General features: G+C 42.5%; 3 protein-coding genes across 3 annotated transcripts; 1 reads left to right on the top strand and 2 right to left on the bottom strand.

Annotated features, from left to right (window-relative positions):
* Window positions 1-743: 743 nt before the first annotated feature.
* LOC108084975 (facilitated trehalose transporter Tret1) lies at window positions 744-4,489 on the bottom strand. Its single transcript, XM_017181401.3, has 3 exons — window positions 3,669-4,489; window positions 3,066-3,569; window positions 744-2,112 (listed from the first exon to the last, which is right to left on the bottom strand). Exons 1-3 carry the CDS (start codon window positions 3,946-3,948, stop codon window positions 1,310-1,312), a joined length of 1,587 nt encoding a protein of 528 aa, XP_017036890.1. The 5' UTR covers window positions 3,949-4,489; the 3' UTR covers window positions 744-1,309.
* Window positions 4,490-8,654: 4,165 nt separating this feature from the next.
* Window positions 8,655-9,494, top strand: LOC108084279 (coiled-coil domain-containing protein 25). The gene has a single exon (XM_017180439.3). It carries the CDS (start codon window positions 8,749-8,751, stop codon window positions 9,376-9,378), a length of 630 nt encoding a protein of 209 aa, XP_017035928.1. The 5' UTR covers window positions 8,655-8,748; the 3' UTR covers window positions 9,379-9,494.
* A 614-nt stretch (window positions 9,495-10,108) lies between these two features.
* LOC108084242 (acyl-coenzyme A oxidase 1) lies at window positions 10,109-12,534 on the bottom strand. The gene is made up of 2 exons (XM_017180380.3): window positions 11,332-12,534; window positions 10,109-11,264 (listed from the first exon to the last, which is right to left on the bottom strand). Exons 1-2 carry the CDS (start codon window positions 12,288-12,290, stop codon window positions 10,202-10,204), a joined length of 2,022 nt encoding a protein of 673 aa, XP_017035869.1. The 5' UTR covers window positions 12,291-12,534; the 3' UTR covers window positions 10,109-10,201.
* Between the last annotated feature and the right edge of the window lie 4,708 nt (window positions 12,535-17,242).

The raw sequence follows: 17,242 nt of genomic DNA, 5'->3' as shown, positions 1-17,242 counted from the left end.
TCAGAGCACGCAATGCCAGGCTAGATAGGGGCCGACCTTTTCACGCGTCTTGCGATCCTTCGCCCCGTGATCCGCGATCCGCGATCATCCATCAACGTGTCACGATCGCACCTCCCGGAGACTGCGATAGTATATGGTGTATATGTTTATATAGGGGCTTAATGAACTATCAGGTGGCGATAATGGCCATGTTTCGAGTGGCTTTTGGCCAGTTATTGTTTGTATTGCCGCCTGGGCAGCTTGAAGGTTGAATCTTCCCTTGGAGTTGCATAATTCCCGGGCCAGAAAGTGGGCCCGACTGGGGGAATAGGCACGCGCCAACGATACCGAGACCGATCTGAGGTTGAGTATTGGAAAAGCGGTCGCCTTAATAGGTTCTCATTTCGTTGTTACATCTATTTTTATATATTCTCCATTTGATGACCTGATTTTCAGATGCATGTCGCGTCCATTTCAAATCTGTGTTATCTGGCACGGACGCCTCCATTGCAAATAAACACTGAAATCGCTGAGTAATATTCTGTGTAATCAATAACTCACTCGTCATCGAGGTTTGAAGGCAACATTCGATGGCGATTCCTTGGGGATCGATGGTTGCCTGCCGTTCAATGACCTTGAAATTCCTGACTTTGGATATCAATTTTTTCCAGGGCACAAAATTAAAATTAATGTTTAATGATTATCTAATGATTTTAATATATTTTGTTTGTCATTAATAATTATAATTTTATGGGTGTTTTTTTTTCTTTAAAGAAAACATTGATAATCATTATTCAAGGTCCCTGATTTCTTCTTTTTTTTTTCTCATGTAACTTGTCTGATTTATTTCTTTAATAATGCAAAAAATGTATAAATATATAGAGAAAAGATATATAATATATATAGAGATTGTGCATTGTTTCTATACTTTACCCGCCGCAACAGCTGCACCCTGCACTTCAATTGACTTTGTTTACTTGGTAAATGGTTTTTATTGTTCATCAAATTGTCTACACGCCGCATTCCATGGCCGCCAAGGCTGCTAAGTACTTAACACATCACAGATTGAATACCCCGGGACCCGTTTCAAAACTCTATAGCCAGATTCCACTGATTCCATAGCATCCTTCTTGGTTTTTAAATTAAACTTTTAAGGAAAAAAAAAAAAAAAAAAAAAAGGGAACCTATTTTTCTATCCAATTATTTCGGAAGAATTTAACTTAAGATTAATAAATAATAATGAGGCGTGTCACTGGAATCGAGCTATAACCCCTTCTCTCCCGGGACTTGTCCTTGCTTCTCGATTAATTGGAATCTACACATTCGTTGATTACTTCTTCAGGAAGACCTCATGCAATTCCACATCCTTCAGGTTGTTCACTGTGAGGCGTCGCGAGAACTTGCCCGTCTGCCAGCGCTCCTCCAGCTCCTCGAGCGTCCGACCTCTTGTCTCCGGCACAAAGACGCCAATGAAGGCGGCCGCCAGGAAGGATATGCCGGCATAGAAGGCAAACAGGTTGGCGGTGCCGAGGGCCGCCTCCATATTGGGATAGATCTTCAGCATGACAAAGGCCAGGATCATGCCAAAGAAGACGGCAATGCCGGAGGCACTGCCTCTCGCTCGCTGCGGGAACACCTCCGAGATCATGAAGAAGGGCAGCGTGAGCATGCCCATGGTGGAGAACACGATGTGGGCCACGATGCACAAGACGGGCAGCCAGTGGATCATGCCCACCGACTGCGGGAACCAGCTGCCGGCGGCCAGCAGAAGCATGCAGAAGCCCATGCCAGTGGCCGAGAATATGCCGGACGGCTTCCTGCCCCACTTCTCAAAGATGCCGCTCATAAAGAAGGTGGTAATGATCCGGGCCACGCCCAGCATCACGGCCACCAGGACCGGATCGATGGTTACGCCCGCCTGCTGGGCAATCTGCACGGCGTACACAATGATCACCACAACGCCGCAGGCTTGCTGGAAGCCAAAGAAGGTGGTCATCATCAGCACGGGCTTGTAGACCTCCGGTCGGTGGATCATCTGGCTGAGGGACTCGCTGGCTGCGGTGCTCATGCTGGCATCCGCCACCTCCTTCATGTGCGCCAGCTCAGCCTCGAATTCCGGCACGTAGTCCGCCTCTGCAAGGTTAAGATTGGGACTAAGTAAGGCTATCTTGTTGTGGAAATAGGTAAAAGGGCTATAGTTTTATGAGGTTAAATAGATGAGGATGCTTGGGCTCTAAAACAACTTCATATACCGACTAGACTCCTTGATTTTAACCCACTTAGCAACCAATCAGGCAGGTCGCCCGTAGTAATTTCCTCCCAAGCACTTGCTTGGTGTCGCAACCCAGCAGACAAAAACTTTGTTTATAATATTGGAAACGATAGTTTTGTGGATTTCAAGCGGACATCACCTGTCATGGGTTTCGTGGCAGAAAATGCTATAATTTTAGGAATTTGAATAAGATTTCGATTGCGGATCTTTTACGACAATATCAAACGGGTATAATCCTGAGAATTCACAATTCTAATCCGTTTGCGCATCAGTTTTTGAGCATTTAGCGTAACTAATGCGGAAAGTCTTATTATTTGTCCGTATTTAATATCTTTAGTGGACATTTTAAGGATCTATCCGCACTAAGTCTACGCCTTTATGTCTGCTAGGAAGGGCCATAATTGTTGAGGTGTCTACATCAGAATCTTGTTAAATAAAAAGTAAATAAATTAACAAGTTATTGCTGTTATTTCTGACCTGACTAACATCACCATAAATATATTTTAGGCTTCTGATATTAAAACGAATTAATACTGGCAAATGAATTAATCACTTACAGTGCTTGACATTCGTATAATCACTTGGCTTAAATGGCACATCAAAATCACTTGAATTTCCTTCACCATTATTGTTATTGTAAAGCCACCCACTTAAAAAGTCTCTATTCGATGGCCACAAATTGCTGACCACACTGAGAGAAATGAAAAATGAGTCACCCATTGATTACTATGCATTAGTATTGCTCGCCCCCCCCCCTGGTTTTCCAATCTAAATGTAAATGAATTGACCTGCATGGCGATTATCGCTCACTCACCCTTCTTTGGCAGCCCTCGGAAGTATCTGAGCGATGTCCTGGCCCGCTCTTCGCGCCCCTTGGTCAGCAGCCAGCTGGGCGACTCCGGCATGGGGAAGACGAGCAGGGTGGCCATCAGCTGGTAGCCACAGCTTATGGCAAAGATCAGCACAATGTTGTGGCGTATGAAGTAGCCCAGGCAGTACATCAGCAGGATGCCACTGGCCAGGCCCAGCGAAGTGCCCAGAATGAGCCGGCCCCGGATCCGCGGCAGGCTGATTTCCGCCGAATAAACGCCCACCGGCGACACAAACATCCCGATCATAATGCCGCCAAAGGCGCGACCCAGGAGCATCTGGTAGTAGATCATGTCCCGATTGTCGTGCATGAAGCTGGTGACCAGCAGGATCCAGCCAATGAGTCCAATCAGGTTCGTGAGCAGGATGGTGTATTTGCGTCCGATGCGGTCCAGGAAGTAGCTAACCAGGAGTCCGCCCAAGGGACAGGCCATGTTCTGGATGGAGGCTGTGAAAGGGGGACACCATAATTCCTCTATTAATTACGGGGCACTGACAGGGTAATCCTAAGTTAACTCATAGTAGATGGCGCATCTAGGAGGCTTACCGAACCAACTGGACTCGTCCTTGTTGAGCCAAAAGGGCTGCGTCTCGTCGTGCAGCTGATTGAGAGTGACGGCCGGCATGCTGACCACCATGCCGGAGCCGAGGACACCACTGTTGCCCAAGAAGACCATTAGCTCCTGCCGCAGCACGGCCAGCTTGCTCTCGCCGAGCGGCTTGTCCTTGTCCAGCGGATCCTTCTCCTTGGCCACATCCTTGACGATGACTGTTGGCTTGTACGGCGGCACCAGCTGCTCCTCCTGCGCCTCCTGTTGCCCCTTCATGGCTGTGTCCGGTGTCCTTGGTGCTGGTTGCTGGTTGCTGGTTGCTGGTTACTGGGTACTCCTAGGTACTAAGTACTGTGTGCTGCTTTCCCAGGAACGTTTCTTTAATTATTGAATTACTTGTGTCCGTGTCCCGCTGAGGGGGCGTGTCTGGAGCTGGTGGCCGTCAATCAATTAATGGCCCACAATTAGCTATAGTGGCAACGTCGTCGACTCAGTACACCGGGTTTCCCTGCGGCTCTGATAGCTGTGGCTCGACAAGTGGAAACTTCCGCGCATTTCAATCAAGGGCTCGCGCTCCAGTATCAATTTCACCAGTTACCAATGACTTATCAGTGCCTTCCAGAGCCGTCGGGAGAGCTGTCGCTGCCTAGTCTGCCAGTTCTGGCTGTTCTTCTTCTCTGGCTTGCCAGCAACAGAAAATGCATAGTCTTTTGGGATTCGGTGGGATTTTCCAACTCAACTGCCAGTGTGTGGTATGGCCACGAGGCACGTCCGTGTGGCTCAGCGATTCGCAGGCAACTGAACTGAGTTTCTCGATTCTGAAACCGAAACTGAAACTGAGCAGCAGCCAGACACCATAATTTGCAAATTAAAATTATTATTGTTTGCATTTAATGCGACGCGTATGCGGGGCGTATGCGCGATTAGACGATTTCGAGTTCGATTTCGATTTCGGCGATTACGTATACGCCACCGTTAGCACCAGCTAGCGTGCTGTGAGCGGCTTTTAAACGCAATTAGCCATCTAATCGATCCACCAACACCCGTAGCTGACCCCTCTCATTCACCCGCCATTCTCTCGCGAATCTCCCCATTTCCATCTCTCGTTTTCTGTCTCTCGTGTCTCTCTCTCTCTCTCTCGATGCTCTCAATCGAACGACATTGGCAACGAACTTGACATTGGCGCGGGGTCAGGTGAAAAGAAGGGGGCTTTGTCATCGGTAGCTGCTCGTACACCCTGAACCAACTCGGGAAATCTCTCTATTAATAAAAAAAAAGAGCACAAAAAATACCACAGGGCGTAAACAGTTTAATTTGTTTTTATTTTATTTATGACTCCACTAATCTGCTGATAATTGCCACTCACGTTTTAGGAGTCCACTCTTTGGATTTACGATATTATTTCTGATTGAGCCATAATGTTGGCGCTTTTCCAACTTTTCAGAGAGTCAGAGGAACACACTAATTTGATAACTTACTATTGAAATAATAATATTATGTAAACTGTTTGAAAAGGTTATACCTCTTATAGAACCTTTTCCCCACCTTTTATTATACAAAGTTATTATTTAAATTTATGTTATATTTTATTTTGTAATACCTTTTTCATTGCCATTTCAATGTCCACCAGACACAAGAAAAATCCGCTAGACTCTTCGCCTGAATTCAGGGTATGTCTCTGGGGGTAAACACAAATGTTTCGTTAATGAAATTTCTGTTTTGTTTACGTAGCAAGCGATCACAATCGGGCCGAGTGTTGCCTGCAGTTGGCCAAGAGCCAAAAGCCAAAAAAAAAGAGCGGTCAAAATACTTGGCTTATCAGGGCCTCCTCTCTCTCCCTGTCACCTGTCTTTTTTGCCACTTTTTGTTCTGCGGAAGAGGTGCATAAATTATGCGAGATATCGAGCGGAATGTGTTAATTCTAATGCCGGCGCTTCGGGTTGGACAGCGTTTGGACAGCTGCGGACGGTTTTTGGACCCCCAAGCTTATCGGGAACGATGCACGCCGCCGCCACGCGGCCGTATCGGGTCTAGAGTAAATAATACTATAAGGATCGCATTCGATCGCGATGCTTTAATTAACGAAATCCGAGCCACAAATTGTGGTAGCCCAGGGGCTGCGTATGAGACCACAGGTTCGTGTATACAATACATATATTGTAATCACGAGTTCAGAGCCCAAAACTTTGTTTAGCGGCAAATATTTAAATTATGATTGTCCCAATTTGGACAATTTGACAGGTTCAAATATTTATGGCTTAATATTTAAACAAATCAACCCATTTACACAAAGGCCCTGGGCCAAAAAAAAAAAAAAAAAAACCCAGACAGCGAAAAAAACCGGAGACAAATTGGATTGCCATTATTAACAATTAAAATTAGTATAAAAACTGCTCTATTAAATGTATAAAAATGAATATATGTCTATACGTTATATTATTAAAATAGTAAAAAACAAGAAAAAAAGCTTACTCAGGGAAGTCGAAGCTTGTTTACCCTTGCAGTTAGGAATAGTACTATGGGATTGAATTGGAAATCGAGCACAACTAAACCATAAATTTTATATTTTACATTTAGAAATTTTGTTCTGTGTTGATTTTTAATTGGGTTAATAAATAAATTTAAATTATAATAAGTAATACATTGAATATGCAATTATTTTAGAATTATATATTTTTATGACCGCTCGCTCATTGTCCACAGATGCTTTTAAAGACTCAATGTTTTTACATTTTCTTTGTTTTTTGATAGTTTTGTTTACAAATCAAAGCTTAAAAATTACATAACAAAGCCTAAATGAACTAAATTTTTGTTCAATTTTAATCCTATTTTTTTCATTTAATTTATGACATGTTTTATGATAGATTTTGAAAAAAAAAAAATGAGAAAAACGCTCATCTTCTGGCCGATCATGTCTAGATCGGCTCCGCTGTTGATGCTAATCACAAGCTTCTGACAATGGTATAAAAAATCCTCCCAATTAGCCATATTTAGATCAGACAATATGGCCAACTGAAATCGCAAAAACAACTTAAATATCCCTTAGAACAATCGAGTTGTTAGCTCCACATAATACAATGGCCATTAAAAAACACAAGGTTCCTATAATTTTTAATAAACAACCTATAATTATCTTAATTTTTTTCTGTGCACTAAAAGTAAATATGCAGGGTCTGTGTGAAATTTAAGCCGAGCGAATCGATAAGTAATTTATGGCAAGCAACTAGCGACAAGGGCCAAATGATAATTTGATTTTTGGTTTCGCATTTCGACTGATTTATCGCTGCCGCAGGCAATTTTGGTTGCCGACTCACGTCATTCCCTGGCCGATAATTGTAGTGCCCTTTCTCCCAAACGGGTTTTTCCCCTAAAAAAAACTGCCTAGTTCTTGCCAAAACCAATCAATCAACCCAACCGAAGTTTCACTGTAAGCGGACATATTTAAATCAATTATTCGCGGGGATCTCTCAGCCACAGCCCAAATAGTAATAAATAAAAAATGAAACCTTTCGAGTTCAATTTAAAAATGTTGTACACATTCTCTCGAGTCGTGGCAGACAGCTGATAAAACAATCAACACCGAAAACGTGAGATTGTCTGCCAAGAACAGCTTTCGCAAAAGAAATACCACCTCGTGGCTGAGGTCAACATGATAGCACTTTTAATGGCTTTCAAAAATAGTATTTTAAATATATATCAAAACAAACTAATGATTATCTGGCAATAAAAAATACACAAACATCAGAATAAACTATATAATATTCCCACTATTTAAAGTTATTTTTCAATACTATTATTTTGACGCCACCTGTTCGACAGATAACAGGCTTTGGGTATGCCAAATCTATTTCTTGATCGGATAATGGCGCTACGTAGGCGTCTGACCGATTACGCATTGTGTTTAGAACAAAAGAAAAAAATTCTCAAGGCAACTCCTATCTTGAGTTATTGCGAAACGAGTCAAGAGAGCCCTATACTAACATAAATAATATTATTTTCACCATGAATGGGTGTTAACTTCAAATAATTTATTCAGATTTTGGCATGTTCTTTACAGTATTATGTGAAATTCGTCCAGTGAAATTATAAATTCTTTCTTAATAAGCAAAATAAATAAATGTTCACTGAAATTTTCAAGTATCTCTTACCTAAAATCCGCAAGGAACTGTTCAAAACTGGTTATCGGAACCCCGTGTCTACGTAAGCAAAACTTAGAAGCTCAGAAGTTCAAATTCCAGCCTAGCAACGAGAATCTATTTACAGCTTTTCGGTCTAGACTTCCCCGAACATCACATTTGTGTTAGTTTTAGAATGCAAAATTATTCTGTAATTTCATGTAAATTCGAATTAATGATCTTGCTCTCGTTGTATACACAAGCTGTTATAGGAATAAAAGGAACGAAGATGCGCTGATATGATCTCTGGAGATGGAAAATTGGTAAAATAATGGTTTGCACTTAAGTTAATCCGTACTCAGCTGTCTGCTGTTTGTTACTGGTACTGGAATCCGAACAGTTGATGAACTTGTACTGCAAATGTCAAGATTGAAAGTATGCTAGACTTAGTGGATAATTACTTGGTGCTTTCGAAGATACCCAGTTTATTAAAAATATTTTCATTACAACATGAAATTTGAGATATATACATATATAGTAGGATATATTTCGATTTATTGACGATTTCAAACATATACTTAAAATTTCTCGCATTTAATTACACTAACTAAGTACAATACACTGCCCCCTCCGACCACGAAATGTGGACGATGGTGTAGGAAATAAGTACCAGAGCGTTTTCGTCAAATGCAGTTATCTGTTGTTTTTTGTTGATTGTATTAAATACCCGCCCAATTTTTAAATCAAAGTTGTCAGCAAACTTTTTTACTATGGTGAAATTATCGATAGGCCGATTGATGTCCTCTAGTAGCTTTAAAAACATCGATACAGTTGACGCAAAAACACTCGATATACAGTCAAAGCTCGAACCATCGATGTCATCGATTCTGTTTCATCTCTAATGCTCACTCGAACATCTTTTTGTTTTCTATTAAATTTTTAATTAGACCCGATTCCCGAGATGGTGTTCTACTTCAAGAGCAACCTGGTGCAGCCGGCGGCAATGCTATACATGGGACGCGACAAGTACGAGAACGAGGAGCTGATCCGCTGGGGCTGGCCAGAGGACGTCTGGTTCCATGTGAACAACCTGTCGTCGGCGCACGTTTATCTGCGCCTGCACCGCGGCCAGACGATCGACGACATTCCCAGCGACGTGCTGGTGGACGCCGCCCAGCTGTGCAAGGCCAACAGCATCCAGGGCAACAAGGTGAACAACCTGGAGGTGGTCTATACCATGTGGGAGAATTTGAAGAAAACGCCGGACATGGAGCCCGGCCAGGTGGCCTATCATGACGAGAAGGCGGTGCGCAAGATCAAGCTGGAGAAGCGCGTCAACGAGATTGTCAACCGTCTGAACAAGACCAAGACGGAGGAGGAGCATCCCGATTTCCGTGGGCAGCGCGAGGCGCGCGATGCCGCCGAGCGCCAGGACCAGAAGAAGCTGCAACGCGAGCGTCGCGAACAGGAGAAGGAGGCGGCCAAGCAGCGTGAACTGGAGGCGGAGCTGCGTAGCTACGCCTCGCTCCAGAAGACTGAGAATATGCGCACAAACTATGATGCCGGCAACGAGTCGGACGACTTCATGTAGTGTCCCTCATCCTCATCTCGCTCTCTCTCAAAAGCTCTCCACTCCCCAGCTCACCGCTGTCCCATTATTCTTATTGTTTTTGTATTAAATTATACGAAACTAGTTTCTGTAAATAATCCAAATTGTACTTTATTTGTTGTGTTATGCAGTGTGTGCCAAGGAAATAACATATTTTTCATGGCAACATTGAAGGATATGGTTTCATCCCTGCTCCTACCACTCCCACAAATACTTGAAGGTAATTTTATACAAATTGTTATTTGTACAAGTCCGCCAGCAAGCTTTCGTTTTTGTTTATTTAACAAGAGATTTGTAAGCAGATTGTTTTAGATTTATTTAGGGATATCATAAACGGAGATTAAGGGAGAACAAGGTATCATTTGCTTTTCATTTTAATTAACTAAATGTGACAGACAAAAAAATTCTGCTAATAACTTTATTTAACTAAACATTACATGGAATTTAAAAGCAGTTAAAATTCTGCAAATAATTGTATATAACTAACTAATTACATGGATTCTAAAAGCAGATAAAATTGTCCTAATAATACGTACCTGACCATTTCACAGGTCGACCAAATCTGCAAAAAATTGCAGAACCAAAAACCTGAATGTACCTTTCTGGAAGGTTTTTGATGTGCTGAACTTGAATCCGGCCTCAGAAAGTTTCCTATACTTATATCAGGTTTTTAAGATATTTCATCTTAAAAGTGCATCAAATACGGTTTTTTAAAATCTGTAAATTCAATACTATTTATTTTTTCAAGATACATGCATATATGGTCAAAAGATAGGGTACAGGGTTACAAACAAAACATAAAGATTCACAGCTTGCCCCGCATCATGGGCAACAGGTGGCTGTGGAAGGAGGCATTGACCGGCTCCTGGTTCAGCGGATTCCTTCGCGCCTCCGCCATGAGGCGCTCGTACACACGGCCATCGTGGCAGCCCAGCGTGGAGCCCAGGACGCGATCGTGGAAATCGAAGCCATCGACCAGAGCGACCGCATTCGGGCGCAGCTGGGACAGCAGCTCCTCGTAGCGACTCTCCACGAATCGCAGCTGGGTGCCTGTGATGCTGTTCCAGCGCAAAACAGAGCCCGACTGCCGCAGGAATGTGTCCAGCACGAACAGCTCTACCAGTTCTCCCAGCACAGAGGAAACACCTTTCGAAAGCCCTGTCTTCCGCAGGCGTTCCAGCTCCTCGAGAGCGTTGCGTGTGAAGAAGGCGTGGGCGTGGGCAACGGCGGCCGCGGTTAGCTGCCTGCCAGCCAGGTTACTAGCCATTTGGGCACTAACCTTGCTCCGCTGGTGGGTGCTCTGGGTCTGCCACGCCTGCCGCACCTGCTCCAGGGCGGCGATCTCCAAGGCACGGACACAGTTGGCGCTGAGACTCTTGCTCCAGACGAGCCGGGCCGTGTCCCTCAAATATGAGACGCTGGGCGGCAGGACCTTTCGCTTTAGACTGTCCACATACTGGCGGATCAGGAAGCGAGCCGTCTGGAGCAGAAGGACTGTGTACTCGCCCTCGTACGTGTAGGCGGCCGCCGTCAGGCCGTGAATGCTGTCAAAGTTGGCCGAGGAGAGATAGCCGTGACCGCCGCAGCTCTTCCGTAGTCGATCCACGCCCTCGGTGGCTTCGTCGGTGGCCACCGCCTTGAGGCAGCAGCTCAGAGCGTGCAGTTCCGGCAGCGAGTTGCGAGGGTTATTCGCCTCCAATTGCTGCAGCACGCGCTCGTAAAAGCGCCATAGCCAGTCGGCCACCAAGCGGTAGGACACACCGCGCGCTATCTGCGGCAGGATCTTGGCCTGCTGCGTGATGTGGTCCAGCACGGAAACCTCCGGTTGATTCTCCTCAATGGGACTCTGGCGACGCACAACGGAATATCTGGGCGAGAGGAGGGGAAAGTCTTATAAGAACCGTGGAGGATGGAGCCGCAATCTGGCCAGCTCACCTTGTAGCGATGGTGGCCGCCTGCAGCAGGCCAAAGAGGACATCCCTCAGGGTAATGACCCGCACGTAGACCATGGTCCCGTAAAGAAGCAGTGGCGGGCGTCCTTGGACAAAGGTTCCATCCTCCAGCACTTGGGCGTTCTTCATCAGCATTTGATTGCGCGGAATCCTAACGTCACGGAGCCCCAGAAACCCATTGTTGACCCCATTGCCGCCCATCCGAGGTCCTATGTCCCCCACATCGACACCGGGAAGTGGTTCGTGGGTCCTTTCGTCCCGGATTCGCACCAAAAACGACTGCAATCCATGGTGCTTGCCCTTCACATAGAGTTGGGCCAACACGATGATGAGATTGGCCGTGTTACCCAACCCGCCGGGCCACCACTTGTACGAGCTCTGCGTCGGTGTATTTAGAACGAACTCCTGCCGTTCCGGATCGTAATCTGCCCGGGTCTCCAGGCCACGGACAAAGGTACCGTGGCCCAGCTCCGTCTGTGCATAGGTTCCGATCACGCCGTCCATGTGCCAGGCCCGATTCAGCCACTGGGCCTGCTGTTCCTCGGTGCCCTGGCTCAGCAGCGTGGTCATGAACATGGAGAAGTGCAGCCGGAGGGGAAAGCTCTGCTGAAAAAGTCCGGTGCCCAGGGGCCCGGAGAGGAGCAGCCTAAAGTCGCGAAGGAGATTGACGCTAAGATTCAGCTGCGGCTGCTTCTCCCGCTGCCACTGACGCAGCTTGGCCAGGAAGCGCGTGGACCGGGCCACCGTCTGTTCGTAGCGCTCCTTGTAGGACAGGCAGCTGGGATGCACTGACTCCTCCAGCTCGGGGTCCTCGTAGAAACGGTGCTCCAGGGCGCGGCGCTCGGCGAGCTCCGAGGCTCCGCCGGCCCACCAGAGGGCAAAGTCCTCGCTGTCCAAGCTGGCCGCCGCCCGCTCCCTCTGCAGATCGCAGTTCACTGACATGGCGATAGCTCGCTTTCCCGCAAATAATCTGATCTGACGTTTCTATGTATATTTTTCCGCAACCTCCCCTGCCGAGCAACTGGCTTGCACTGATCAACATTCGTGTTCACCAATTGTGGTTTCGCAGCAAATCCAAGAGCAGTGCCACAAGGCAGAGAGCGGAGACTGTCAAGGGCGCTACGCAAAGGGGATCCATTCATCCTGAAGACCCACAAAACTTGCAGGCGAACAAGGAAAATGACGTCAGTGAATCTGGTTTTTATGACAGTGGGCGGCTTCAGAGAACTTGTAATTACATTTTATTTATTCAGTACAAGAATAAAAAACAAGAGCTTTAAATTCAAAAATCCCTTTAATGCAAACCCCTTTTCGGCCTTGGTACACTGGGTGCCAGCACCACTGCCTCGCTTGGCTCTTTGCCACTCCTGAGTTCAGTTGCTCAGCAAGCATCGAAATATGCTTCAGGGTGGACCAATTAAGTTTAAATTATTATTTAAAAGTACAAACAAATTTCAAGTTTTAAACATGTAAACTTGTAAATTCAAAACCAAAATACAAAAATCTATGTAAAAAAAAGTTTTAAATATGATTTAATTTTATATTAAGAATATTTTTTCAGTTTTTGCTGGTTATATTAAAAAACAAAAAACATAAATAAGTTATAAACTTGTTTAATCTTTTACGAGGAAAATAAGGCAAAACTTTGCAAAGCAATCAGGGAGTCATTTCCATATAATTTCTTAATCAGCATCAACAGCCGAGTTGATCTAGCCATGTCTGGCAAACAAATTACCTTTTCTCTCATTGTTTTATTTTAATTAAAATTAAGCTTTGTATGCCTTACCACCGATTTAACTAAGAACAGTAAGGTTATACAAAATTCGGTTTTCCCGAAGTTGGCTTTCTATCTTGTTTTTATTAATTTTGTTACAGTTTATATTCAAAAATTGCCAAAAATGAATATGATTTGATATGTACATATATAAAGAATATCTTTCATATTATATAACAAGAAAGGAAGCTAACTTCGACACGCCGAAGTTTGTATACCCTTGCAGATTGCAATTGGATCACTAAGAATCGAGCCATTCTGGTTAAATAATTAAAATTATTCGAATTGAATTTCAGGAACTTTTGACTGAGTTATGAACCTTTGAAAACCAGTTTCTTGCTCATATTTGTTTAAATAATTATTAAAAAATTACAGGTAAGTAGGTAAGTAGGTAGGTAAACTAAGTAGGCAGTTTTGTTAAGCTTAGAATAACCAACTTAGAACAGCTTTCCGAATTAAATTTCATGCGTTTTTGGCCGAGTTATGAGGGTTTTTGTAATTTTTTGTTGATATTTTTTATAAATTATAGGTAAGTATTTTAGCAAAACTGAGTATGCAGTTTTGTTAAGCATAGAAAGGGCAACTCAAAACAGTTTTCCGAATTGGATTTCATGCGTTTTTGGCCGAGTTATGAGCTATTTAGCAAAATAGCTAGATGAGCATCACTGGCAGCTAGTGAGATGCCTATAATTTATAAAAAAGCCCCATAACTCGGCCAAATATGCATGAAATTCAATTTTGAAAGCTGTTCTATGCTGCCTTTTCCAAGCTTAACAAAACTGCATACTCAGTTTTGCTAAAATACTTGCCTATCAAAATGTGAACCAACACAACTCGGCCAAAAATGCATGAAATTCAAAACCTAGTATGCAGTTTTGTTAAGCTTAGAAAGGGCAACTCAGAACAGCTTTCCAAATTGTATTTCATGCGTTTTTGACCGAGTTATGACGGTTTTTGTAATTTTTTGCTTATATTTTTAATAAATTATAGGTAAGTATTTTAGCAAAACTGAGTATGCAGTTTTGTTAAGCTTAGAAAGGGCAACTCAGAACAGCTTTCCGAATTGAATTTCATGCGTTTTTGGCCGAGTTATGAGCTAAATAGCAAAATAGCTAGATGAGCATCACTGGCAGCTAGTGAGATGCCTATAATTTATAAAAAAAGCCCCATAACTCGGCCAAATATGCATGAAATTCAATTTTGAAAGCTGTTCTAAGTTCCCTTTTCCAAGCTTAACAAAACTGCATACTCAGTTTTGCTAAAATACTTACCTATCAAAATGTGAACCAACACAACTCGGCCAAAAATGCATGAAATTCAAAACCTAGTATGCAGTTTTGTTAAGCTTAGAAAGGGCAACTCAGAACAGCTTTCCAAATTGTATTTCATGCGTTTTTGGCCGAGTTATGACGGTTTTTGTAATTTTTTGCTTATATTTTTAATAAATTATAGGTAAGTATTTTAGCAAAACTGAGTATGCAGTTTTGTTAAGCTTAGAAAGGGCAACTCAGAACAGCTTTCCGAATTGAATTTCATGCGTTTTTGGCCGAGTTATGAGCTAAATAGCAAAATAGCTAGATGAGCGTCACTGGCAGCTAGTGAGATGCCTATAATTTATAAAAAAGCCCCATAACTCGGCCAAATATGCATGAAATTCAATTTTGAAAGCTGTTCTATGCTGCCTTTTCCAAGCTTAACAAAACTGCATACTCAGTTTTACTAAAATACTTACCTATAATTTATAAAAAATATCAACAAAAAATTAGAAAAACCCTCATAACTCGGCCAAAAACGCATGAAATTCAATTTGGAAAGCTGTTCTGAGTTGCCTTTTCTGTGCTTAACAAAACTGCATACTCAGATTTCCTAAAATACTTACCTATAATTTATAAAAAATATCAACAAAAAATTAGAAAAACCCTCATAACTCGGCCAAAAACGCATGAAATTCAATTTGGAAAGCTGTTCTGAGTTGCCTTTTCTGTGCTTAACAAAACTGCATACTCAGATTTCCTAAAATACTTACCTATAAAAATGTGAACTTCACAACTCGGCCAAAAATGCACGAAATTCAAAACTTAGTATGCAGTTTTGTTAAGCTTAGAAAGAGCAACTCAGAACAGTTTTCCGAATTGAATTTCATGCGTTTTTGGCCGAGTTATGAGGGTTTTTCTCATTTTTTGTTGATATTTTTTATAAATTATAGGTAAGTATTTTAGTAAAACTGAGTATGCAGTTTTGTTAAGCTTGGAAAAGGCAGCATAGAACAGCTTTCAAAATTAAGCTTAGAAAGAGCAACTCAGAACAGTTTTCCGAATTGAATTTCATGCGTTTTTGGCCGAGTTATGAGGGTTTTTTATAAATTATAGGCATCTCACTAACTGCCAGTGATGCTCATCTAGCTATTTTGCTATATAGCTCATAACTCGGCCAAAAACGCATGAAATTGAATTCGGAAAGCTGTTCTGAGTTGCCCTTTCTAAGCTTAACAAAACTGCATACTCAGATTTCCTAAAATACTTACCTATAATTTATAAAAAATATCAACAAAAAATTAGAAAAACCCTCATAACTCGGCCAAAAACGCATGAAATTCAATTCGGAAAACTGTTCTGAGTTGCTCTTTCTAAGCTTAACAAAACTGCATACTCAGTTTTGCTAAAATACTTACCTATAATTTATAAAAAATATCAACAAAAAATGAGAAAAACCCTCATAACTCGGCCAAAAACGCATGAAATTCAATTCGGAAAACTGTTCTGAGTTGCTCCTTCTAAGCTTAACAAAACTGCACACTCAGTTTTGCTAAAATACTTACCTATAATTTATAAAAAATATCAACAAAAAATGAGAAAAACCCTCATAACTCGGCCAAAAACGCATGAAATTCAATTCGGAAAACTGTTCTGAGTTGCTCCTTCTAAGCTTAACAAAACTGCATACTCAGTTTTGCTAAAATACTTAAAATAATGCAAAATAGCTAGATGAGCATCTCTGGCAGTTAGTGAGATGCCATTTTGTCCCAATAATGCAAAATAGCTAGATGAGCATCTCTGGCAGTTAGTGAGATGCCATTTTGTCCCAATAATGCAAAATAGCTAGATGAGCATCACTGGCATTTAGTGAGATGCCATTTTGTCCCAATAATGCAAAATAGCTAGATGAGCATCTCTGGCAGTTAGTGAGATGCCATTTTGTCCCAATAATGCAAAATAGCTAGATGAGCATCTCTGGCAGTTAGTGAGATGCCATTTTGTCCCAATAATGCAAAATAGCTAGATGAGCATCTCTGGCAGTTAGTGAGATGCCATTTTGTCCCAATAATGCAAAATAGCTAGATGAGCATCACTGGCATTTAGTGAGATTCCATTTTGTCCCAATAATGCAAAATAGCTAGATGAGCATCACTGGCATTTAGTGAGATGCCATTTTGTCCCAATAATGCAAAATAGCTAGATGAGCATCACTGCCATATAGCCCGATTTTATTGCCCCCAATATTGCAAAATATAGCCAGATGAGCATCACTGATGCACATGAGCATCACTGATGCAAGTGACCAAAATTTCTAAAATTTGGCCGCTTTCCAAACTGGGGTAACAGGCGAACAGAAACCAGCAGCAAGCAACTGAAAACTGGTATAAACTGTTATAAAAACTTTTGGGCAAAAATAATAATTGGTATAAACTGTTATATTTCATTTTATGCATTTATACCTATTTGTTGTCGACAACAACAGCTTGATGGCAACAACAACCTTTTTACAACAACATCCCTACAGCAGCCCATCCAAATTTCTGAAATTTTCCATACAAATTGGCCGTTTCCCAAACTGGGATACCAGGCGAACAGAAACCAGCAGCAAGCAACTGAAAACTGGTATAAACTGTTATAAAAACTTTGGGCCACGAAAAACGTGCCAGTGTGACCATATTGTAAATTTTGTCCAAGTTTCAAACCATTGATCTTGGAGTAAGCACAGACTCAAACCAGATGTGACCATATTGTTAATTTCATTTAATGCATTTATACCTATTTGTTGTCGACAACAACAGCTTGATGGCAACAACAACCTTTTTACAACAACATCCCTACAGCAGCCCATCCAAATTTCTGAAATT

This window comes from Drosophila kikkawai, chromosome X (genome assembly GCF_030179895.1).
Source record: "Drosophila kikkawai strain 14028-0561.14 chromosome X, DkikHiC1v2, whole genome shotgun sequence".
Lineage (NCBI taxonomy): Eukaryota > Metazoa > Arthropoda > Insecta > Diptera > Drosophilidae > Drosophila > Drosophila kikkawai.
This window is presented reverse-complemented; position numbering and strand designations above follow the sequence as displayed.